Source organism: Salvelinus alpinus, chromosome 2, assembly GCF_045679555.1.
Source record: "Salvelinus alpinus chromosome 2, SLU_Salpinus.1, whole genome shotgun sequence".
Taxonomy (NCBI): domain Eukaryota; kingdom Metazoa; phylum Chordata; class Actinopteri; order Salmoniformes; family Salmonidae; genus Salvelinus; species Salvelinus alpinus.
Genome location: NC_092087.1, coordinates 67,844,099 through 67,860,789, shown reverse-complemented (window position 1 = coordinate 67,860,789; position 16,691 = coordinate 67,844,099). Strand labels below are relative to the sequence as shown.

General features: G+C 46.5%; 1 protein-coding gene across 3 annotated transcripts in view; it reads left to right on the top strand.

Moving 5' to 3' along the window:
- LOC139567514 (nucleosome-remodeling factor subunit BPTF-like) overlaps positions 1-16,531 on the top strand; it is a 53,427-nt gene extending 36,896 nt beyond the window's left edge. Inside the window, exons 15-32 of one of the 3 annotated variants that reach the window (XM_071388839.1) lie at positions 856-984; positions 1,212-1,362; positions 1,613-1,652; positions 1,734-1,959; positions 2,244-2,387; positions 4,777-4,907; positions 5,241-5,355; positions 5,515-5,735; positions 6,121-6,346; positions 6,676-7,256; positions 7,791-7,873; positions 9,009-9,234; positions 9,414-9,694; positions 10,216-10,389; positions 11,120-11,312; positions 11,695-11,779; positions 12,774-12,960; positions 14,177-16,531. In XM_071388839.1, coding sequence (XP_071244940.1) covers positions 856-984; positions 1,212-1,362; positions 1,613-1,652; positions 1,734-1,959; positions 2,244-2,387; positions 4,777-4,907; positions 5,241-5,355; positions 5,515-5,735; positions 6,121-6,346; positions 6,676-7,256; positions 7,791-7,873; positions 9,009-9,234; positions 9,414-9,694; positions 10,216-10,389; positions 11,120-11,312; positions 11,695-11,779; positions 12,774-12,960; positions 14,177-14,213 — 3,230 coding nt within the window. In that variant the 3' untranslated portion in view covers positions 14,214-16,531. Of the gene's footprint in view, positions 1-831; positions 985-1,211; positions 1,363-1,612; positions 1,653-1,733; positions 1,960-2,243; positions 2,388-4,776; positions 4,908-5,240; positions 5,356-5,514; positions 5,736-6,120; positions 6,347-6,675; positions 7,257-7,790; positions 7,874-9,008; positions 9,235-9,413; positions 9,695-10,215; positions 10,390-11,119; positions 11,313-11,694; positions 11,780-12,773; positions 12,961-14,176 lie in introns of all 3 variants that reach the window. The other 2 variants (XM_071388838.1, XM_071388837.1) reach the window with 2 other exon arrangements.
- The last annotated feature ends 160 nt before the right edge of the window (positions 16,532-16,691 follow it).

The window sequence follows — 16,691 nt, the reverse complement described above, 5'->3', positions numbered from 1 at the left end:
CAATGAGGCTAAGCACAGGCAAAATCAAAGAGGAAAACCTGATTTTCTGCTTTCCACCAGACACTGGGGGATGAATTCACCTTTCAGCAGGGCAATAACCTAAAACACAAGGCCAAATCTACACTGGAGGTGGCTTACCAAGAAGATGGTAAATATTCCTGAGTGGCCGAGTTTGAGTTTTGACCTAAATCTGCTTAAAAATCTATGGCAAGACCTGAAACGTGTTGTATAGCAATGATCAACAACCAATTTGACAGAGCTTGAAGAATTTTGAAAATAATAATGGCCAAATGTTGCACAATCCAGGTGTGGAAGCTCTTAGAGACTTACCCAGAAACACTCACAGATGTAATCGCTGCCAATGGTGCTTCTACAAGGTATTGACTCAAGGGTGTGAATATATATTTTCCATTTGAATTCAGAATTTGAATTTGAATTCAGGCTGTAACACGACAAAATGTAGAATAAGTGCAGAGGCATGAATACTTTCTGAAGGCACTGTATGTATGAAAATACCCTCAAATTAAAGGTGACATTATGTGCTGTTGGCTCGTATTTTTACCTCAAATCCAAAATCCCGGAGTATAGAGCCAAATTAAAGGTTTTAGTTTTACTGTTCAAATAAATACGTAGGGGAGTGTATATACTAAAATATCCACTATGAAGCCTATTTCCTCTGCTACTCTTTTTTTACTCAAATGTCAGAGGCTTTTCCCATGGAATGTCATTCCTGTGTACTGTATTGAATGGCAGCATATTAAGTCGTTACTGTGTCATGTCTTGGGAGTTGTTCTCTGCATCTTCCTCCTCCTTCATCCTACACCAACCCAGCCCTATCCCCACTCATTGCCACAGAAACCTCCGAGACGGAGATCACCACCACAGAGATTATCAAGCGCCGCGAGGTGGGGCCCTACGGCATCCGCTCAGAATACTGCATCCGCAAGATTATCTGCCCCCTCGGGGCTCCCGAGACCCCGAAAGGTGAGGGAGCAGCAGCCGGCTAGATTAAAACTCCACATGGAATGTAAAAGAGAGGATGATGGTGATAGTGTTATTTTTTTGTCAAGGTGGTTCATTTAATGCCATTGTTGACTCAGTCTCTTTCTCTCTTATTCTTCTCACTCCTTCCCCCTCTACTTTTGTTTTCTTGCTCTACCCTTACCCACCCCCCTCTCTCTCTTGCATCCATTCCACACACACACATACAGAGACCCACACGCCACAGAGGAAAGGCCTGCGCTCCAGCAACCTGCGGCCCAAGAAGCCAGAGCCCAAAAAGGAAACTGGGCCGGTGGTGATTGAGTCCTGGGTTGCCGAGGAGGAATTGGACCTCTGGGAGATCAGGGCCTTCTCCGAGAGGTCAGAGGGCAAAGGGCACGAGTTCTAGGGGGCATAGTAACTGCATACTCCATGCTATTGGATTGAACTGTCAATAGTTTCTGTTATGAACCCACTTCGACTCTCTTAGACTAATTTTTTTTTAACAATTCCCTAAATTTGCTTTACTATACTTTTTGTATAGCTATTTGCATTCATTTGGGGGGGGAAATAGTTATGTTCTAACTCTTTCTCTGGTTTGTGTATGATGCATCTCTTTTTGTCTTCAAAGGGTTGAGAAAGAGAAAGCCCAGGCGGTGGAACAGGCCAAGGTGAGTAGGACCACCAGCCGTGTGAAAAATAGGGATGTTTTGTTGTGTTTCCAGATTATTTCACGGTTTCTCTTGTTCTAGAAGCGTCTGGACCAGAAAACTGGCGCTGGCTCTACCATCGTCACCACCCCGGGGAGCCCAGCCACCCCCGCTTCCACCCCCAAGGTAGTGACCCTGTCGGGCCAGGCCACCCCCGGAACCAAAGTGGTACTGGCCACCAAGATGGGCACCCCCGTCACCTTCCAACAGAACAAGAACTTCCAGCAGTCGTTTGCTTCCTGGGTCAAGCAGGGGCAGCCCAGTGGAGGTATGTCATAGGTCCTTTTCTTTGTTCACAAGCCAGTAGATTAGTAAAGAGAATAACCTCATTGAATCTCAATAAAATGTGTCCTGATTTAATTTATACTCATGTGATGTTATTTTTTTACTCAGTAGGGAATCCTTGCAAATAGAAAGTAGTAGTGGTTGGTGTATGAATCAACCCCTAACAAACTAAATGTAATGTTTGAGTCACCGCTAGCAGCTGTGCTTGTTTAGCAGCGGTTGTTGTTTGACTCTCGAGCGGAGCCTCATTTGCATATTTCCCTGTAGCCTCGCCGGGCACGGTGGCCACGTCGGCCGGACAGACTTTCCAGATCACGGGCACGTCCATGGGGGGCAAGGTGCTCACCGCCAAGCTGCCGCTGCCCGCCAACAGCAAGATTGTCACTGTCAACGTGCCAAACACTCAAGGAGGTACAGTAACTCCCCTGTGCCCACACCTGAGACACAGCGAGCGAGAGGTTTCGCTTGAAAAATATATATTTTGACTTCAATGGGAGAACCTGGTAAAATAAGGTTAAATTAAACAAGAGAGAGGTCCCTGTTTTAATGCTGTTCAAATGCATCCTTCATTCCTCCTTTTTTCCATGATGACAAGGATGGATGACTGAAAGCAAAATGTTTCTCTACCAACCGCCGTCTTCTCCGACCACTAACCTAACTTACCGCTATTGACAGAAGCACTGTCTCACACAACTGATGTGGCACAACACTGTGGTAAGTTCTGTCCTCTTGACCAGGCCAGTGGTGCGGTGCCCACTCGATGCCAACCCCATTGTGGTGCCCCGCCACCCGCCAACCCGTGAGTCAGTGGCTCAGTCTGGAGTAGCACATGCACATCACGTCTAGTTGTGCCCTGTCGGCATGGTAATGGAATAGAACGTTGTTATTTTAGGTGGGACAGAACGGTAGACTGTGTAGTCTAAGAACTTAGCCAGACCGTCTTTGGAAGTAGCACTCTAGCTAATTTAGAAGTCAATATTGACCCATCGGATGAGGTGATGGTTCATATTTTTAGAACCACTGTCCCGTTTGATTTCACCTTTAATAGTGGGTTGATGACGAGTGTACAACACTGTTTAAAGACGCAAACCTTCATTTGTTTATTCAGCCAAATGGCAATTCATTGAAATTCCAATTGGATATCTGTAAGTATTAGTTGCTTCACGATGACTGACCTGGACTAATACTTGGTTGTTAGTGTGTGAGTGATTGTAGGTGAGGTAGTTTGCTAGTGTCGATAAAGGTCAGATACCGAAGATAAGCTCGTAGACTTATCTGTGCCGAAACGTTGTCTTACTTCAATAAGGCTTAGCTTTTTCACCATTATTACTAAAACGTATACAATGCAAAAACATGACCTTGTCCTGAACCCGTTTGTGCCTCCCATATTTCACAAAATCTTTCCTGTTTCCAATTATCTATATAAAAGGGTGGTCAGGCTCATGGCTACACTGCTTGAAAATATATATATACACATACACACACATGCTCTCTCTCATTCACACACCCACAACACATCCATGTTTCAAGCGGGTAGGCTAAATTACTCGGCAAACAAACAGCGCTCCTGTCTAGTGACACCCGTGTTTCATCCTGTCGACCAGGGAGGGAGAGAGAGAGCTGGTATTAAGGGGCAGTAGTATATTTTTCCAGCGTGACTGTTTCAATGCCTGTTTGTTTTGGAGCGTGCTAAGGAAGCGGAGCAGGAAAACAAGTTTACCTTGAGGTCTGGTTCGTCAGACAGGTAACCCGCTATAGAGAGGTGGAGGATGGAAGGATTTCCACCCCCCTCCTCCTTTCTGTGTCGCTTACTCGCTAGCTCACCGACTCTCCAAACCGCTACACTTATGAAGTGGGCGTTTGATGTCGGTGCCAGAACTGAAACTCCCCAGTCTTCTACTGTAGCTGATTTAACCTCCGCTATTTGAAGAGGGAAACCATTGATGTATAGCTTTACCTGATCGGTTTTGTGGTCAGATAAAAGGCACACAAAAAAAACACAGAGAGAGGAGATGGTGAGGAGAGAGAAAAAAAGACGACAATTTAACGTCTTTTGAGGAAACGCGTTTTCATTTGGGTTGCCGTCCTGTGTCCACGCGAGTAAAAAAAAAAATATTGAAGCGCAACCAAAGTAACAAATATGAAACACTCGCTTTGTCGGAGGAAAAAAAAAAAAAAATGAATTCAAGGAAAAAAACATACATAATTTATGAGCAGGTCATACGTGATGGATTCAAACCAACATACCCCGTTTGAAGATAGTTTTGATGTTGTTTACTTGCTGGGTTAATATTTACTGTGGTCAAGATCAGAGAGGGTTGCGACTTGAAAGGAACAAAATCCACAAGTAATTTATTGAGTGACATATTGATACATCATGAACCGTGCAGAATGGATAGTTTGTTTCTATACCTGATGAAGTGAAACTGGTAGCCTTGAGGGGACATTTCAGCTTTCTTCATTGCCAAAAGACAAAAGTGAATAACTAGATTAGGGATAGCGTTTTTAACAGATGTTGGTGAATTTTGAGTGGATTCATTTCTGTCTTTAAATGTGACGCATTTGATCATCAAAAGTCAGAATAACACACAAGTATAGTATTCTGAATATTGATTTTCTCCCTAATGCTAATGTTATGGTGATATAAATCAAATCACTTTTATTTGTCACTTGCTTCATAAACAACAGGTGTAAACTGACAGTGAAATGCTTACTTACAGGTCCTTTGTCAACGATGCAGAGTATTAGATAAATACCAATCCTGTATGTTCACAGTAATAATGTCCTCTCCTCTCCCCAGGTATGATTCAGAAGCAGGTGCTGGGCATCATTCCCTCAAGCCAAGCTGGCGGCGCCCAGACCTTCGCCTCGTTCCAGCCTCGCACCACAACCATCAACATCAGGCCAGGCATGCCTGGCTCACCACAGCAGGTTACACCCCGTAGACCATCTTTCCCCATCTGTCAGTCAATCAATCACATCTATTTATAAAACCCTATTTACACCATCAGTTGTCACAAAGGGCTTTACGGTAACCCCACCTAGATCTTCAAATTCACCCTTCCTTACCGACATCCACCCTTCCCCCTTGTCACTTCTTCTCCCCACAGCCCTCTAAAACAGGTCATTAGCAGTAACACTTGATCGACACGTTATTGAAAGAATTCCCCATGAACTATTAACAGCAACCCTTCACTGGAGTCAGTGTCGTTCCTGTGGTATAAGGGGAAGTCCCAGTGTTTCTGATCTTGGCTGTGTTTCTAGGTGCTCACCGCTGGAGGCCAGATCCGTCCGGGGATGACCGTGATCCGCACCCCCATCCATCAGACAGGCGCCATGGGTAAAACCATCCTCCGGACCCCCCTCATGGTGCAGCAAGGTAGGCTGTTTCTATTTATCCACTCAATTTTAGCTTGATAGGCCAGTTAGAATAGTCTCTTTCACTAACTTGTGTGTTCATGCAAGTTCTGACTGTGTGTGTGTGTCTGTACTTGTGTGTGTGTCCACTTACGTGTGTGTGTGTGTTTTCCTCCTCCAGGTCAGGCAGGCCAGCAGGTGGTGACTCAGATCATCCGCGGGCAGGCCGTGTCAACTGCCATCTCGGGTGCCAGCCCCGTCACCACCGTGGCTGGGCAGAGGGTGGGCAGTGCCCCCAAAACCCCGGGCCAGCCTAACACGGCCCAGACACCCCAGCAGCGAGCACAGCAGGGCCAGGGCCAGGTCAAACTCACCCTTGCACAACTCACACAGCTCACCCAGGTAACATCAGCTACCCCATAATAACCTTTCTACTGATGTTAGGCAACAGTGGGACAATAGGCTTCTGCTCTGCGCATCTAGTGTATCGTAATTCTGCACCTTTCAAAACAAGTATGTTTTGATTTTAGTCCTATTCAACGGGAAAGATCGGAATAACTCCCTTTCATGTCCCTGTTAGTATGTCTATATGTGCTAGTTTCAACATGGTCTGTTTGTTTTTTGAAAGAGTAGTACACCCTTGCCTAATCGCAGATCAGTTTGTCGAGCCAACTCCTATGGTCGTTGCTATATATTGCATGACAAACAGATCTGGGACCAGGCTACCGTTGTACCTCTAAACTACCTCCAAAAGCATCACTCCTCCCTCATCTCCCTGTCTCTCCAGAAGCAGCAGAGCCAGGCAGTAGAGCGGCCAGGCGGCGGGGCCCAGGGCCTGACGGTGATGATCCAGGGCCAAGGCCAGGCCACGGGCCAGCTGCAGGTCATCCCTCAGGGGGTCACGGTCATCCCCGGGCCCGGTCAGCAGCTCATGCAGGCGGCCATGCCCAACGGCCAGGTCCAACGCTTCCTCTTCACCCCAATGGCCCCTGCCGCTACCCCAACCTCCACAGGTAGTCAAAGGAGCTGATAATCGTGTGTGTTATTGACACGGATACGGACACACACGGTCACCATCATCCACTGCAGGGCTGTGTTCAGTAGACACAAAAGGGGGAAATGTTTTCGAACAAACAGTGAGGTTACGGTCATACGTCAAAAGTGTTTTATCCTGTTTAGTGCCCGCTGAACAGGACCCAGTACCCAAATGTTATGTAGCCCACCAGCAGTCACACACACGCTCGCAGATCATTGTTTTACCATTCAAATATTCACCTGTATAAAATATTCATAGCCTGTGTGTCTTCTAAAGGTCTGCCTTTCTCTCCTCTCCTCCCTTCAGCCCCCACCGCCCCGGGACAGACCACCAAGGCCCCTGCCCAGCCCGCCCAGCAGGCTGCAGCTCCCATCCAGGCCGGCGCCGCCCTGGCCACCAGCACCCCCCCATCCACCACCCCCCAGAGCCAACTCCCCTCCCAGACCCAGGCCCACATGCCCATCCAATCCCCAACCCCCCTCCAGGTCAAGTCCCTCAAACACCCCCCAGGCACCCCCATGTGCCGGCCCCAGCAGACCCTCCAGCTCCAGGGCTCCTCCCACCAGCTCATCACCGTCCCAGGCCTCCAGCAACAGGTCCAGGTCCTGGCTCAGCTCCAGGCCCAACAGGGGACCTCCGGAGGCTCTCTCCCCCAGCAGATCAAGCTCCAGCTTCCCATCCAGATCCAGCAACCCGGGGTCGGGGGAGCCCAGCCTGGAGGTCCGATCCAGAACGTGGTGACCATCCAGACGGCCAGCGTGCAGGAGCAGCTCCAGAGGATCCAGCAGCTGAGGGAGCAGCAGCAGCAGAAGAAGAGGCTGGCGGCCGAGGCCAAGCGGGAGCAGGCGCTGGTGGCAGCCAGCCAGAGCCACATCATCCAGAAACAGGTGGTCAATATCAGAAATGTGTACTTACGTGTGTGTGCGCGTATGTCTGTGTTTGGATGATGGGGAGGTGTGTGTGTAGCCAGCCAGCCAGACACAGGTGGTGTAACACTATAGTAGGCCCTGTCTCTCTCTGACATCAGCACATAAACAGTCCTCTCAAACAGCCTGCTCCCACGACTGGTTTATTTTCCAAGCTGTCCACCGCCACCGTCTTTGTCTGTTTTAAATGCTACCTCTGTGTGTGTGTGTGTGTGTGTGTGTGTGTGTGTGTGTGTGTGTGTGTGTGTGTGTGTGTGTGTGTGTGTGTGTGTGTGTGTGTGTGTGTGTGTGTGTGTGTGTGTGTGGCTTGCGTGTGCCACTAGTCTAGTGCATACACACTATGGGTACCTCTGAAATGGCACCCTATTCCCTATATAGTGCACTACATTTGACCAGAACCCTATGGAACATGGTCCAAAGTAGTGCACTACAGAGGGAATCAGGTGCCATTTGGGACGGAACCGTGTGAGTTGACCTCGGTCTCCTCTGTGACAGGTGGTGATGAAGCAGAACGCAGTGATCGAGCACCTCAAGCAGAAGAAGCCCATGTCCCCCGCCGAGAGAGAGGAGAACCAGAGGTGAGGGACTAGGAGCTAGCACTGTTGCCATAACGATCAGACCTTGTGTTGACCCGCCGTGTGTGTGGAGGTGTCATCCTCTCCCTCCCTGTGGAGAAAGCCAGGGGTTATATTTAACGTGTCTGGGTCATGGGAAAGGTTACCACAGACAGACCATGTGTTGTGTCCTCCTCACTGGGTTTAAACCAGACCTACAGTCCTGGAGCAGGGCAAGTCCGGGCACTGTGGCTCTGTGTCCCAAATGGCATCCTGTTCCCTATGTAGTGCACCACTTTTGACCAGAGCTCCCCAGTGTCTGGGAACCATGGTTGACCTTGACCTCCACAGCTTGTGTGTGTGTGTGTGTGTGTGTGTGTGTGTGTGTGTGTGTGTGTGTGTGTGTGTGTGTGTGTGTGTGTGTGTGTGTGTGTGTGTGTGTGTGTGTGTGTGTGTGTGTGTGTGTGTGTGTGTGTGTGTGTGTGTGAAAGAGAAAGAGCGCGAGAGAGCAGTGGCTTCCTATTGCAAGTCTATCTTTCCATCGCTCTCCGGCCCCACCTCTAAATAAACACGGGGAACAAAAACACTCTTGACATCTGTCACATGTGACCTTGTGGCATGGCTACCGATTGGCTTACAGTGTTTTGTTTCGTAGTGTGAGGTAACGGGTGATGGAAGGGTTTATGATGTATGGAAACATTATACATTACATTTCCTTCAAGTCAATTTATATTTGATAATTTGAATAACCCCCCCCCCCCAAAATATATTCACTTCAAATGTCCTTAAAATTCCTTCACTGGACTATGGATGAAAATGAGCTTCATAGCTAACTCTCCTGTTACATTGATGGGTACACTGAAATGAAGACTGTACATTGTCCCTGTCACCTAAATACAAAATGTTTTAAAATCCCATCCATCCCTCCCCTCGGGATAATTGGGTTCCTGTTGGTATTCATCTTTATAAATGGCTATAAGCATGTATGAGCCTTTATAATATCTCATATAACAAGTATTATAATATGTTATGTCTATCCCCCTCCCCCCAGGATGTTGTGTGGCTGGCAGTATAATGCTAAACTTGTTATAAGCGTATAGGAGCCTTTATAATGTCTTATAAGGCCTATAACATGTTGTCTCTCTCCCCTTCCACCCAGGATGATTGTGTGCAACCAGGTGATGAAGTTCATCCTGGACAAGATCGACAAGGACGAGAAGCAGGCGGTCAAGAAGAGGAAGAAGGAGGAAGCAGGCGAGCAGAAGAGGACCAAGGCCAACGCCACCAAGCTGTCGTCGCTGCTCTGCCGGCACAAGGAGACACTCAAGGCCGAGATCCTCAAGAAGAGAGCCCTGCTGGACAAGGAGCTGCAGCTGGAGACGCAGGTCAGACACACACACACACACACACACACACACACGGCATTCTCCCATGAAGATACTGTACTCACGATGGACACATGGTAGCAGAGCTGCGCACAGATGTCCAACTCACTCACTCACACACACACACACACACACACACACTTTTTGATCTTACTCTCTACCCTTATCTCCTTCCACAGGATGAGCTGAGGAGGGACCTCGCCAAGCTGCGACGGGACAAGGAAAGGGCCCAGGCCGCCGCCCACCAGGCGGCCGCCGCCGCACACACGCATCACGCCCTCACACACACCTCCCAACTCAACCCGGCGGCCTTCGTCCACAAGCGGAAGCGGGAGGAGGAGAGGGACGCGGCGTCGACAACTAACACCAAGAAGAAGAAGATGATCACCACCACTACCTCAGACAGCAAGAAGGAGATCAAGCTCTACTGTGTCTGCAAAACGCCCTACGACGAGTCCAAGTAAGAGACCAGCTGTGTTTTAAATGGCACCCTATTCCCTAACCAGGGCCTTGGTGAAAAGCAGTACACTATACAGGAATTAGGGTGTCCATTGGGTTGTAGTCAAAAGTAGTGCACTAGGGAATATGGTGCCATTTGGGACCCAACGTTTATGTACCTCAAACATGACCCTTGTCTAAAGCCCTTCTGAGGAGCCTCAATATAGTTCAAACACGTTAAATGTATAGTAAGCTACCGCCAATGCCTCTCTGAAGAGACAGTCAAAATGTATACCATTAACCATTTACGAGGAAGCTCAAAAATGAAGATCAATTTCACCTGAAACTATTGCAGTGTGTTGGGACTTTAACAGGTGACTCTCCATTATTTATCTTCCTGAAATGCCATCAACCAGGAAGTTGAAACACTATGGCAACAATTCAATACATTCCTAACAAACGCACCTGAAACCATGGTGATTACAATGACCTCATTTGACCCGATAGTGATTTGGCATTCTTTCACGTCCTGTGTTCTCCCAGGTTCTACATTGGCTGTGACCTGTGCACCAACTGGTACCACGGCGAGTGTGTGGGCGTCACCGAGAAGGACGCCAAGAAGATGGACGACTACATCTGCAGCGAGTGCAAGCGGGCCCAGGAGGGAAAGAACGAGGAGCTCTACTGCATCTGTCGAACGCCCTACGATGAAGCACAGTAAGTGCATAGGAGTGTGTGTGTGTGTGTTTTTGTCTGTATGGTTCCTCAGTGGCGAAAACGTACAATATTGTCTATTAGATGGTGATATCGGTTGAGCTTTTGTTGTTTAGTTTCAGTTATACGTTGTATTGTTTCATATTTCCTTTGATGTTGAAGGTTGTTCTATGTAACAGCTTGAATTCCTTATGCCGAGACATTGGCCGTGTCCGAAATCTGTCTTGCCCACTACTGACTAAAACTACATACCGTGTGCTAATCGTACTACGTGCTGTTTGCAACGTACTGTTTACTAAAAACAACCTTCCAAGCAAAACATATCAGCATTCCAGGCTCATCCATACTGAGACTGCATCATCTAATGCACAATTGCGTCGATTCCCGCCATTTGTTAATTTTGGTAGAGCACATTACCTTATACACATGGGACTCCAAAGACTATCCTCTCCTTCAATAGTGTGCAGCGAATTCTACTCGATGTAAACCTGAAATGAGTATGTCTATATCACCCTGGCTTTTAAAGCATACACATTTCCTGAAATGTTCCTTACTATAAAAATATATTAATTTCACATACCCAAAATGCCTACTATTTAGAATGCGACTAGGGTATTCAAGACACGCCAGAGTCTATGTCTTCAATCAGACTTGGAACAGAAACCAGGGTCGTGTTCATCAAGCACAATGAACGTGACCCACCCCTGCCACCCTCCTCCTCGCCCCCGCTCAGGTTCTACATCGGCTGCGACCGCTGCCAGAACTGGTACCACGGCCGTTGCGTGGGCATCCTGCAGAGCGAGGCCAACCACATCGACCAGTACGTGTGTCCGCAGTGCCAGTCCACAGAGGACGCCATGACGGTGCTCACGCCGCTCACCGACAAGGATAACGAGGGGTTAAGGAGAATCCTGCGCTCCTTACAGGTATGTCACCCCTTCTTTCCCTCCTCCCTTCGCTCTCCTTCCCTCTCTACCTAGCGTAGCGTCGGGACGGTACGAAACAAAGCCCTCCTCTGTTCTCATCTCTTATCTGATCTGTATGCTGGTCCCCTGGGCGGCACTTGGACAACTGCCCTGGCTACAGGGGTTTTTCCACCCTCTTCCTTCTCTCCTCTCTCTTCTTCCCCTCCTCTGTGTCCGCATGGCACGGACGTAGACGGAGCACATCTGTGTTGAACCAGCTGCTTCCAATGCAATTTTCAACCTCTGTTTGTTTTCCTTCGTTTTTTTTTTTTCTTTTTTCTTTTCTGCACATCTCTCAAGTGTCTCCTCTCTTTCTCCCTCTCTCTCTCCCTACCTCTCTCAGGCTCACAAAATGGCGTGGCCGTTCCTGGAGCCGGTGGATCCGAACGACGCCCCAGACTACTACGGAGTCATTAAGGAACCAATGGGTGAGTGGGGGGGAGAGTTCTGCTGGTTTGCATTGATTCAACATTGTAAAAAGAGGTGCTGTTGTCATAAATGGAATAGTCATCACAAGGGACTCCTAAGTTGTTACACACAAACACACCCCCAAACGCACACACACACCCCATCGCCCTGCTCGAGAGGAAAGGCCTCCAACTCAGATCAAACTGCCCATGTAAAAGGCGGACTTGCGTCAACAGGGCCTTTTTGAACTTCCACACAAACAAACCATTAATGAGCTGGCGGAAAAACCCCAGAGACTTCTACACTTGGATACTACAGTAGCCCCCTTCTACACTACAGTGCATTCGACTTGGGCCTGGAAACTCTAGTCCACCTCCCGCAAAAAAGAAACCTTTTCACCCTGCAGAAAAAAAAGCCAGGTCTAGCCACGGCGGTCCGGACGGCGTAAGTTTGGAGTTTGTAGATGAAGTCTGATGACGGAGAAGAAGGCCCTCTTTGATATGGGCAAGGGGTCGGCCTGCTGACTGGGTGGGGGGTGAGGGAAGGTTAAGAATCGGATATGTTTGTTTAAAATGGAGCCTTGGGGCGCGACACGGGAGAAAACCACTGCTGCCCTTTGGGGAATTATGAAGGACCAGGCTTGTTGCTAGCTTACCTCGCTACCTATCGTAATAATTGAGGGTCAACTTTCAACTTCTTTCAAAGGCGAATTTCATAACGGTGACAGCATGTTGCCAGAATCGACGGGTCGGCCGCTCGGTCACATCCCGTGTAATTCACTTTGGAAGGGCCGAGGCAGAGATTGAGGCTTGAACCTGGCGTTGAGCTGGGATTTCTGACAGTCAAGTTGATGTACAAGTGATGTATTGCGCTTTCAGACGCATACTTGAATATCTATCAAACATTCACACCACAAAAACTGCAATTACTTTTGAAGCAACTATGCGAGATGCTGGAGAAGAGTCGACTTGATGAGTCCGAGGTGATTCATGTTCTGTTCTTCCTCCCTTCTAGATCTTTCTACGATGGAGGAGCGGTTGCAGAAGCGCTACTACATCAAGCTGACGGAGTTCGTGGCGGACATGACCAAAGTCTTCGACAACTGCCGTTACTACAACCCCAGCGACTCGCCGTTCTACCAGAGCGCCGAGGTCCTCGAGAACTTCTTCGTCCAGAAGCTCAAAGGGTTCAAAGCCAGCAGGTAAGACCTCGTCAGTCAACTCTGACCTTTTGAACTCTGAGCTCATCCCACCCTTTTCACTTTAGAGCTGTGTAGTAGCAATGTCCAATCCATGCTCAATGTCCTTAGCATCCCATCTCCTGTCTTTTGCACGTAGTTTTGCATCTATACCTCCTCCCCTCCGCCTGCATTGCGTGTTTGTGTGCTTATGACCATGTGCTTCCACCTGCATGTGTTTATGTCATCCATTCTCTCTCCCTCTCTTACAGATTGTGATGTCATAAGTCTGGCCTTGTAGTTGGAATCTGAGCTGGGTGCCGGGGTCACTCTAAAAAAAAAACATTAGGCTATCCTGGACCTTGCTGTTTTATGTCTTTAAAACAGCGTCAAACTATTTGTAAAAAAGTATATTTACAGTATAAACCACACCGTAGGTGTGTTTTTTTGTATTTTTAGAAGGAAAGACACTTTAAAAACATTTCTCCATTTTGATAATGGCAGCCATGTTGGTCACAAACAGCAATCAAGGGAAACATCTGTTAGGTTTTTTTTACATTCACAGATGACATATATTAGATGGAAGTTGAGTTCATTTCTGTTTATCTCAATCTGGTGACATGTGAGGCACAATATCAAGTATCGAAAAGGTTAGTTCACAACATCGTTGTGATTAGATTTTGCTAAAATGTTGAAAGTCATTTGTCACACATGTAATGTTGTATTCAACTCAGTTCCACATGTGCAGATGACCTATCATTTAATTTAATGGAGTACATTTATTGTGTCGATGAAGTGCAAAGATTGTATCTCCTCTTAGCTGGCCATTTTTAAAAGACTAACAACATTTATCAGTTAGTCTTTTATCTGAATTATTAATGTATAATGTTATTGTTTTATGTGCATATTATATCCTTTTGTGAAGGAGTATTGTATGTTCAAAGAGAAAAATAATGGTAAGGTATAGGTCATAGTTTTTTGTGTAGCTTTGCAGTTCATTTCTGGTGCACTCGACTGTCCCACGTTTTACATGGTATGTTCTCACTGTATATACAAGCCTTCTAGAACATTACACCAACATGGCTGCGCTCTCTGCTCAAACGTCTGACCCCACTGGCATCCAATAAGTGTTTTTTTATTCCCTCGTGCATATTTTGTGATTTGTCAAGCTTTTAATAAATAAAAAAAAACACGTCAAACGATCACATCAACTGTTTCCCCTTCTCTCTGCGTTCTGTAGGTCTCATAACAACAAACTGCAGTCTACAGCCTCTTAGAATACACAGTCGGCACTCCTTCTAAAGCTTACTGTCAAAATGGCTGCCAATGTGGTTCCCCCTGAACACTCATACTCCAATGGGGAAGCCAGGCTACTTCTTACGTGTCCACACACACACCACCACACCTGTCGGACTTGGGAGTGGGAGTCACACCCCCGTTTAAAACCAGCACACACTCCTCGAAGATCGTAGCCGACGCATGCTTCAGGCCGAACGGCCTTGTTACCAAACCGTATGAGCCCTCGCCGCTCCTCAACCACCTCTAAGGCCGTGGAAAGAGAAGAGACTGGCAGTGGAAGGTTCCATTATCCAAACCCTTAGTATTCATGATGGGAGATACCACATCCCCAACAGACGGGGGAGGGAGGCTCAGACTTTCAGTTCACAGCCTGTTTCCTTCCTTCAAAGCACTTCCGATCTGGTGGATGAAATGGAGGGATGGTGGGAGAAAACCCCCCTGAAGTCAATAAGCTAATGGGCCGTTCAAGGGCAGTACGAAACAAGGCAGCAGTAGACTCTTTTCAAGTTGTTTATTCCGTAACTAATCTCACATCTCTTTTGTATCAGCTATTCTTCCTTCCCTGGGGGTCAACTCCCATTTCAGACTGTGTATGTCCCAAATGTCACCCTATTCCCTATATAGTGCACTACTTTTGACCAGAGCCATATGGGCCCTGGTTCAAAAGTAGTGCTCTATAAAGGGAATAGGATTCCATTTGGGATGACAACCACTGACACTTTCCAGCTGTCTCTGCTTCCTCATCTCGTGATCCCTCATTCGAAATGGGTCTAAATAGCACACACCTGTCTGGCTGCTTGTATTTGGAACGAGCTGATCCTAGATCATCGTGAACCCACTTGGTGCCACCTTGAAGATGTATGTGCCCTGACCTCCAAACAGGCCATGGAGAGTCCAAGTTACCATTTCTATGTCATGTCTCACTGTGGAAATGCTATCCTGTTTGTAAAACCTTATTTTTTCTGACGTTGAACCTCTGTTCTCCTTTTTCTTTGTTACCACCTAAGATGGGAATATTGGTGTATATGAAACAGCCGACATAGAGAAAACAAGCTCTATTTCTCGCCATGTAGAGGCTTCTCTAACATTTTTAATTGAAGACATTCATCCGATGAAAACAAGAAAAGCTCTCCGAAGTCCTTCCACAGGAAAATAACCGAGGATGGACTTGGAGAATGTGAAAACCGTTGAAGGGCATATTTAACCTAAGTGTACTGACCATCCACACCGCAATCTCCCCCCTCTCTCCCCCGATGTTTTGTCAAGAAGGTTGGATCACATGCATCTCTCAACTCATAGGCCCCCTATAAAGGATTAAGTCAAATGCTTTTGAGTTTTCCACTGCATCAAGTAAACATGTTGTGGTCTAGAACAGTAAATCAGAAAGTCAACCTTCGTTGAGGAATCTTTATTCTAATTTGGGGTTTGTATGAAGATTTTTTTAGGAACTGGCATTTTTATCATATTTGGAACTCTTTTCTAATCTGTAATAATTGTGTCGAGGCAGTACTGTTTGTTGGGGGGAGAACATTTTTGGAGTTGTCGCTGGTGCTCTTAGTTAATATCTCTTAAAGATCAACTTAATAGTAGGGGGGGAGCCTTAGGTTTGAAGAGGGGTTGGGGTAAATTTAATTTCAGTTTTGGAAGTGAACTGAAATGTCCATTTTCATTGGATTTTTAGTTTACTTCCTGAATTGAAATGGGAATAACCGAAACCCTGGTTTGAAGTGCCAACAACTTTTTCGGAGGTGGACGGAGTTGAGAGATGAGGTGACCGAAGCCTGTTTGTCAGTCCTATTCACAGACCTGTTTGTATTTCATATTGTATAATATGGCTGTCAATATACAAAGAGATTTTAGAGGTTTTTAGAGCATTAGTACTTTTATTTTTGTCCATTTTTAACCAGCAACTAAGCCTACCTGTACATTCAATAGATATTCTCTATCTTTTGTCAAAGTGAACTCTACATTTAGGTCAAATTGCCCTTTATATTAAAAGTGCTGCATATTGTGTGCATATTGATTTAAAACGGGGTGGAGAATGTTGACTCTTCTTGAAGATTTTTTTTTTTAAAGAACCAACCAGTTCTACACATCTCTTAATAACTTCATCACAATATCTGTTTTTATTTATTCATATCGCTGAAAATATTTCATTTTTTAGTAAATGTAAGAGGAAACATAACTGGGGGAAAATACTATGTTTTTAACAGATTGTGGCAACTCTTAAGAGATCCTTTTTTGTACTTGATAGGACATTTCATCCAAGATAATAAAGTCATGTTTTTGACATCAATTGTCCAATGTGCTGTCATCTTTGGTTTTGTGTACTTATGTTGTAATTAATTTGTGTTTAAGGGCCAGGAGCTTTGTCCGGACTTGTTCATCCTGTCAGGTCACGTGGTCAGGAACGTATAATATAATGAATACTAAGTAGTTTGTACCTTTTTCATCCC